Below are 8,112 nucleotides of genomic sequence, written 5' to 3'. Positions count from 1 at the left end.
GAGCAAATGGGGAAATTGCTACACTGCATGTGAGAGGAGCTTATCTATTATTTTATAACACACTTCTAGTTTCAGTTCAGAGCCACAGTTCACCTTAAGTCCACCTCGTGCTGCATTCTCTCCGCTCCAGCTCTGCAGTTTACAGTCCATGTTTTCCTCATCTCTCCATCCGCCATCTCATCCCAATTTAGCTCTGCGTCTTCCCCCTTTCTGAGTGGAGAGCAGGATAAGTGAGCAGCTCTTTTTGATGAATGGCTGCTTGTGTTTCTGTGTTCTCACAGTTTCAGCAGTCATCACCCAGTGTGTTGTCTCTGTATTTACGCAGTTGTTCAGTGTGAGTTCCTTTCTGACAGTCAAGACTAAGAAATCTGTGTATGTCGGTGGAAACACTCATCATGTTTGGTTTGTCCAGTCTTTAAAGGTTTCACGTAGTCTTCAGGCCTGTAGCCAGCTTTAGCGATGTCACCCTGTTCCCAGATTTCCGCAGTTACTTTGGTGAGTGCAGTTTTATCACCAAAAGAAATGACTACAGAAGTAACACGCAAGTTGTAATAAACCAGAGTTATCCTTTAAGTTTAGTTTCTAATGTTCCTCCTTTCAGCCCAGTTTCTTTTGTTGTCACATGTTCTGCCTTTTTGAGACCGAACACCTTTTATCACTCTGGTGAACAAACATGATTTCTATACAAGCGAGGCCTCCTACATGTGGTGAAACTCCTGATTTTCTAAAGTAAGCCTCCCTGTCAACCTTACTGTCCGTGCACATGCGTGCGTGTCACATCCTTTTACAATTAAAGCTGATTCCTCCACAGCGGCATTAGTGACTTAACGGTGGTGACAAAAACCTCCAGGCCTCAGATAACCCCGAGCCACCTCCTGGAGCCGCTCCTTTTGGTCTGGATGCCGGCTACCTTGGCTCAAAGCTCGCCTCACGGCCGGCTCAAAGCCCACCGTCGATCCTCCACCTTGCTGATGTCCATTTTGCTTAAATCGGTAGAACTGCACTTGCAGCGAAGTCCCAATATGCAAAGGCACAATGAAAACCCTGACTTCAAAAATTTATGTCTCAAGCCCTGGGCCGCAGACACTCCCCTTCCCCTGACAATGAATGGACCACAGCAGATCTTCTTAAATGTGCCATTTCAATGCAGACTGCTTAGCTTGGTGTTTAAGGGCCAGCTCCTGCTTATTTGATAAAAAAAACCCTCTCCTAATGACTTAGCGCACCTAAACTTAAAATACCTTGATATGATTTCCGTCCCTTCATCTCATCCTCTTCTTTTCATCCTCGCCAGCAGATTGGGGGGTGGGGGGGGGCACGTATTTCATGGCCATTTCGGACTGGAAGTTAAGCTCAGCAGCTGTGCAAGGTTTTCCTGTTCACATCTGACCACGTTAAACTTACTGCCACCTGTTTTCCGCAGATATGCACTTTATTCCGCAGATATATCACTCACATATATCATATCACATATCGGTGGTAGATGGGACTCGGGGGGCTCTGCTGAAAAGGCTAAACGGGTCAGGTGCAGCGGTGTCCTGGTTTAAGTCCTGCTCCCATGATACTATCGACATCCTGCTCAACCTTCCGGTGTGATTTGCCCCCCCCCCCTCCAAGCCTCTCTCTAGGAAAAAAGACACATGTGTCCAGAATGGAGACGCACGCGGCGGGGCTTAATTATCCGTCGATCCGCGGAGATGAGACGGGATGCAATTTGTGGTTAATTGCGAATGAAAACCCTGCAGACCAGCGCCAGGACCATCCAATCACACTTACCCAGCGCGCGGCCACAGCGCGCGGCCTCCTCGCGGAAATGCGGATTGATTTTTGGCAGAGGGGCGCGCGGCCTTAAATCGATCAGTATTGATAGATTTGGTAGTTTGTGGTGTCAGAATCATCCTCAGGCTTCCTTTGAGAGGCCTAAATGAGTAACGTAGATACAATAAGCTGTTTTTAATAAAGCTAATAAGGCAGAATGTGTTTTCTTTTGTGCCATAAGTGTTCATATCAATAAGAGTTCTGCGTTTAATTCACAGTAGGCTACAGTTACCACCCACACACCATCCTGTATACAGGACACAGCAACAGTTTAACCTCTGCTCTTACTTTGTCTCTTTTTTTATCTGTATTGTTCATTTTTAACAAGTTTAAAAATTCAATTTTTATTCATATTTGCTAAAACTTTATCCGCTTTTTTTTTTTTAAATCATTTTTCTGTGTTTAGCTGCTCCTGCTCTCCCTGCTGCCCGTTTGTTCTTCTCATTGTGTGTAAGCACACTGGCAGCTACCAGAGTCATATTCATTTTATGTGGCACCATATTTGGCCAATTAGCTTGTTTATGATTTCAATTAACCCCAATGTTTCCTTTTTAGGGGTCAAGGGTGTCAATTTGATTGAACTGGTTGGTCACATAATCTAGAAAACATTACTGCAAAAACCGCTCTGGATTTATGTAACTCGTTGAAAATGTCTCCTTACATAAATTAAATATTGCATTATCTTTAAGGATACCGTGAGTGTTGCAAAGAAAAGCTGGACCACAAAAACAATAAACCTTAAAGTCCCTAACATATGTGAATATTGTGGTGATTAAAACGTCTAAAAGGGTTTCGTATTGCATAAGATCATTATAAAGGTTCTGAGAGTCAAATCTATATTCACTTTTAAGCCCCTATAAAGTGATAAATTGTTAAATACCGTGAATTAACATCCTTGTGAAATCTAAAGCCATGCTGACAGCCCTATTACATGACACACAGGTTTGAAACCGTGAAAGCTGTTTCTCTGTTCCGAGTAAACATTTTTTCTCTGAGAAACTACCGGAGCTCTCATCTTTCTCCGCGCTCCGCCGTGCAGTAGCATCTGCTCGGTCACTAGAGGGGGGGATCTGCTGCACCTGTTCTCCCGGCGCGCTCCGCTCACTTCGGCTCACTTCGGCTCCGCTCGGCTCTGCTCGGCCGGCCGCCGCCAGAGAGGAGGCTTTGCTATAGGAGAATGCAAATGCACTGCTGCGATCTCCTCCCATTGGCCCGTCGCACCTCTGTGTGGGAGGGTCGGGGGCCACTCGGTCTTTATAAGAGCAGATTGCCTGCCAGCGTCTCAGTGACACTGCGTGGTTGCACCGTGAAGCTCAGAAAAAAAAATTTGAGGGCCGTTAGAGAGAAAACCAACAGGAATTTATACCTCTTACATAATAATACACACACAGTCAACACGTAAGGTCATCAGCGCGCCCCGGTGAGGGGGGACAGGACCGTGGGGACCGAAGCTGTCAGTAATCCGCCGCTTGAATAAAATATCTGGACTGACCACAACAACAGACAAGAGACCAGGGACCAGACTCTCCTGTCCCTCCAAGTAGGAGCATCGCCAACAACTTCAGATTAGTCTCAGATGCATATGAACTTTGAAAACTTCTGCACATGCCATTCCATTTTGGATTCCCGGGACTTTTTGGCGCACCTTTACGCACTCCTGCGCTGCGCCCTGTGACTGTCACACACTGTCTGATCTGAGCGTGTGAGAAACTTTCTTTTATCCGGGCCATGCTGCAGTGACTTCAGCCCGCTGCCTGGGACTTCATGATCAAGTTGTAAACAGCAGGAAGTGAAGAAGGATGCTTGGAAAATATTTCTAACACACCGAGCGGAGGAGACGAAATCTTTTCGTCTTACTTGATCGAGCAGAACCGCAGGACAGTAAATCACAAGGAGGCAAGTGGGCTGCAGAGGTGAAGCGAGGACAAGACAGGTTGGTGTCTCCAAATTCACCGGGCTCGCGTTTCAGACGCCCCGGGGGCGCCTGGTATTAAAGCGTGCATTTGACCTGGGATAAGTTGTCAACAAGAGCAGCGAGCGGAGGCAAACTGGCAGGTGTACAAGTTCATTTACATGCGTATGTATATTCACGCCACTATATATAGAAGTTGTCTTAGGGACGAGCAGCCTTAAAAAGTTTCTCCACCCACCCGCCGGCCCTGCAGCAGCAGCTCCACGCACCGGGCGTGTGCGTGTGTCTATATATACACCATACAGGCTTTTATTCCTCATCGCAATCTGTATTCGAGAGGGCTGCCCGCTGTCGGTTTGGCTGTGAGGGCAGGAGTCGTCGCATGGACTGAAATGGCCACCGACCTCGCCATGAGCGCAGAGCTGCCCAACAGCCCTCTGGCCATCGAGTACGTCAACGATTTTGACCTGATGAAGTTTGAGGTGAAGAAGGAGCCGCCGGAGGCCGACCGCTACTGCCACCGCCTCCCGTCGGGCTCTCTGTCCTCCACCCCGATCAGCACACCCTGCTCCTCCGTGCCTTCCTCGCCGAGCTTCTGCGCCCCGAGCCCGGGCGTGCAGCCAAACCAGAGCCTCACCAGCGGGGTCAATAGCAGCGGCAGCAGCAACAACAGCAGCGGCAACAACAATCACAGCAACGCGGGCAAGCCTCAGCTGGAGGACCTGTACTGGATCCCCAGTTACCAGCACCACATCAACCCCGAGGCGCTCAATCTGACCCCGGAGGACGCGGTGGAGGCCCTCATTGGTAACGCGCACCATCATCACCACCACCACCAGGCCTACGAGGGCTTCCGCGGGCAGCAGTACGTCGGGGAGGACCTGTCCACGGCCTCGGCGGGCCACCATCACCATGCCCATAACCACCACCATCACCACCACCACGGCCACCACGCCCGCCTGGAGGACCGCTTCTCGGACGAGCAGCTGGTCAGCATGACGGTGCGGGAGCTGAACCGGCAGCTTCGGGGCTTCAGCAAGGAGGAGGTGATCCGCCTGAAGCAGAAGAGACGCACCCTGAAGAACCGCGGCTACGCGCAGTCCTGCCGCTTCAAACGCGTCCAGCAGAGGCACATGCTGGAGACGGAGAAGTGCACCCTGCAGAGCCAGGTGGAGCAGCTGAAGCAGGACGTGGCGCGCCTTGCCAAGGAGAGGGATCTTTACAAGGAGAAGTACGAGAAGCTGGCCAGCCGGACCTACAATGCCGCTGGACCCGCGAACACGAGAGACCCGTCCGGGAAACAGGCCAGCGCCGAGTTCTTCATGTGAGAGACTGACGATTTGTAGCATAGACTCTGAATTACACCCCCACGTCATCCCTGTTACATTCATGTATATTTTTCTGCGTTTGTATTTAATTTACAGTTTTTTCCCTCGACAGAAAAGACTTAAACACAACAGCTCAACAAAGAAGCATTAGATGCGCATTTTGAGTCTTAAATATGCTAAACTTCTGTAAGCTAACCTGTAAGGTGGGCACATGGGATCACTTAGCCTGTAGACCTTTCTCTGGTGCAACAGAACCTGGTCAGAAGTCTTATTGAACCAATCTGACATTTAACATGACTGTCTTAACTCAGAGAGAGAGAGAGAGATGCTTTTGTCTTAAAACTGGGGCAAAGAAGGATTTTTGTAAAAAATAAAATAAAATTTAAAAAATCAGGTTGGACTGAAATAGAAGCAGGAAAAGCAATACACGCCGCCTCTCTCGTGGCTCCAGAAAGCTCAACAGACAGTTTGTGGGAAAGTGAGGCGGCCTGTGATGAAGAGAAGAGACCTTTCAATATTGCAAGTCTATAGTTTCCCCATCCCTATTTGCAACCCTGCATGCAGGACATGTATGGTAACCTCCAGCCATCTCCCAGAATCCTTCCACATGAATGGAAAGCATGGCCCATGGTTCTCTCCTCCTCTGACGCTTCTCCTCCCCCCTCCTCCTCTGCCATCAATAAGGCCTGGGTATGCAAAAAGCCACAAAAATGTTTCCCCCATAAACCCCCGAGAGGTGCAAGGACTGCGGATAAAAATGCAACAATCTGCTACTGCGAAACATGGATGCGTCTTTAACTGCTATTTTCAATCAATTTTTCTATTGTTTTAAAAAGAAAAGAAAAACGACAAAAAGAGATTAACTGAGCCAGATTTTAGACTGTATTTATTTCCACCTGTACATAATGTGTAGAGAAAAACAGTTAACTGTGTTATTTTACCTTTTTCTCTTTTTAAAGAAAACTGCTTTTGTTGCTTGGATATTCGAAATGTCTTAATACAAATGTTTGTATGTTACAGCATGCAAATCGTCTATGGTATCCTCCTCCTACTGAACATGTGTAATGTCAAAGGCAAACCTATACTGCACTAAGAAGAGATCAAACTGGACAAACGTTTTGTTTTCTACTGATAGGACCTTTGATCTGTTACTCTCTAAAATCCTGGATAGAAATTTGATGAGGTGGAAGCCTCGTTTATTAGATGGACAAGGACTGCATTCGCTGCTAAAACTCTATGCACCAACCTGATGATTAAAAAGACTTAGTTTAATGGTTCTTTTTTTTGTTTTGTTTTTTACTTTCAATCTTTGTAGACGAAAATTTCTAGGGCCTGCAGGTTTATTCTGCAGCCCGGTGTCTTAATACGGTCGTGTGTCTGATAGGAGGATGCTTGATTGTTTGAAAAGAGGAGACTTTGCCTGCTAGTAACTCGATGCATTATTCTGTCAACAAGAAATCCCTGGTTCGTGTGTTTTCTGCTGCCTAGATATATGTGCAATATTGTGCAGAAGTGTCCGATGCTCAGCCTACCTGTTGGATGGCGAAAGCTTGCAGGAAGAGAGATTTTTTTTTTTTTTTTTAGACATTTAGATCAAAATGCCAGAGAAAAACAACTAGAAAATGCAAAATAAATGTGAGATTAATCCTTTTTTGTATTGCTCTCCAAATGCCCGGTCTTTTATGTGAGTCAAAAGATCAAAAAAAGAAAACGATCAACAATTAACCTCGCAACACATCTGGAAATTAATCTCTTTTTTTTTATTTAGGCACCAATAATTTCCCTTCAGTAACTTTCTTTGTTTTAATTAGATTTTTTGGGGGTTTTGATGTAACCTCCAATTTTTTCCTAAAGCAACTACAGCCTAAAAATCCTAATTTGATTTTAAAGAGGACTGCGATGCATAAAAAGGAAAGTAAACTTCTGCACAGTGCTGTTAATGTATATCTGTACATATAATTTCTATATTTATTCAATGAACGTGTCCTAACGTGTCAACAAGTGAAAAACCTACAAAGTGGAACGTTGTTGAGAATCTTGTTTTCATAATGTTTAATAAAAAGTTCTGTCCCAAATCTGTCAGACTGTTGCTGCCGTCATTGTTACAGAAAAGGTTTTATTTTGAAACAAACAAAAAGGCTTCCTGCCTCTAAATTATTGAAGCTTTGGGTTTATGTAAGAATGGCACACATTTGGGAGAGATTTGTTTCTTATTTTAGGCCAGATGAGTTTCGTTGCAGCTTTATGAATGTGGATGAAAAAAACAAAAGCCCGTTAAATAGCTTTAAATATGTAAGACATTATTATTATTATTAGAGAATGTGAACATAATTATGTTCACATTTGTGAAAGAAAAATCTAAAGACGTTTGACGCAGTTATTCGAGTTTAACCTACATCCAACTATTACTGTTTATACTATTTATTAAGTGTTAAAATATGATGTAATAATTAATATAGGCCTAATAATAAATATGCAAATGAATTTGATTGAATAACGATAAACGATAGTAATAATCTGTAGACAGTATGTTGACGAGAGTGTCAAAAAATCACCTCTTGTTTTTATTATTACTGTTGTTATTATTATTAAAGGCAGTACAAAAAAAGTTAATCACAATCATCATTTGACCCTTAATTAGTGTTTTCCCTAGTTGATTTTCGGTCTTCCTCCTGCAAGTTTTTGTTCTGAAAAACGCTGCAGGGCCTCATTTGTCCTCTGCTGTCAGCGGCGATGACAGAAGTTAAACTTCCAGTTTGTTTGGATTTTTGTACCGGACTGAGCCGGCGTGGAGTGCAGGATGTTGGGGGAGAGGCTGCTCTGATCTCCGCGAGCATCGCTGCCAGATCTCCAGATTTGTCTCTGTGTATGAGAGGCATCGGCGGAGGCGGACCCAGCCGCCCTCCTCCTCAGCTCCGCTTTGCCGGCTTTGGCCGCCTGTCAGCGGGCCACTGTGCGCCCGATCAGCCCGGTGATGAATGGACGAAGCCGGCCTGCTCACTGCCTCCTCCCGCCACCACCGAACAGCGAGGTAGACGAGCTAAACTCTCTTTC

The 8,112-nt window shown here is 45.7% G+C and overlaps 1 protein-coding gene across 1 annotated transcript; it reads left to right on the top strand.

The window, feature by feature from the left end:
• Window positions 1-3,065: 3,065 nt before the first annotated feature.
• mafaa (v-maf avian musculoaponeurotic fibrosarcoma oncogene homolog Aa) lies at window positions 3,066-7,133 on the top strand. Its single transcript, XM_044199351.1, has one exon. It carries the CDS (start codon window positions 4,123-4,125, stop codon window positions 5,056-5,058), a length of 936 nt encoding a protein of 311 aa, XP_044055286.1. The 5' UTR covers window positions 3,066-4,122; the 3' UTR covers window positions 5,059-7,133.
• Window positions 7,134-8,112: the final 979 nt, after the last annotated feature.

Source organism: Siniperca chuatsi, linkage group LG6 (assembly GCF_020085105.1).
Source record: "Siniperca chuatsi isolate FFG_IHB_CAS linkage group LG6, ASM2008510v1, whole genome shotgun sequence".
In the NCBI taxonomy this organism is placed as follows: Eukaryota; Metazoa; Chordata; class Actinopteri; order Centrarchiformes; family Sinipercidae; genus Siniperca; species Siniperca chuatsi.
Note: the sequence above shows the minus strand (reverse complement) of the source record. Positions and strands in the feature narration are given on the sequence as shown.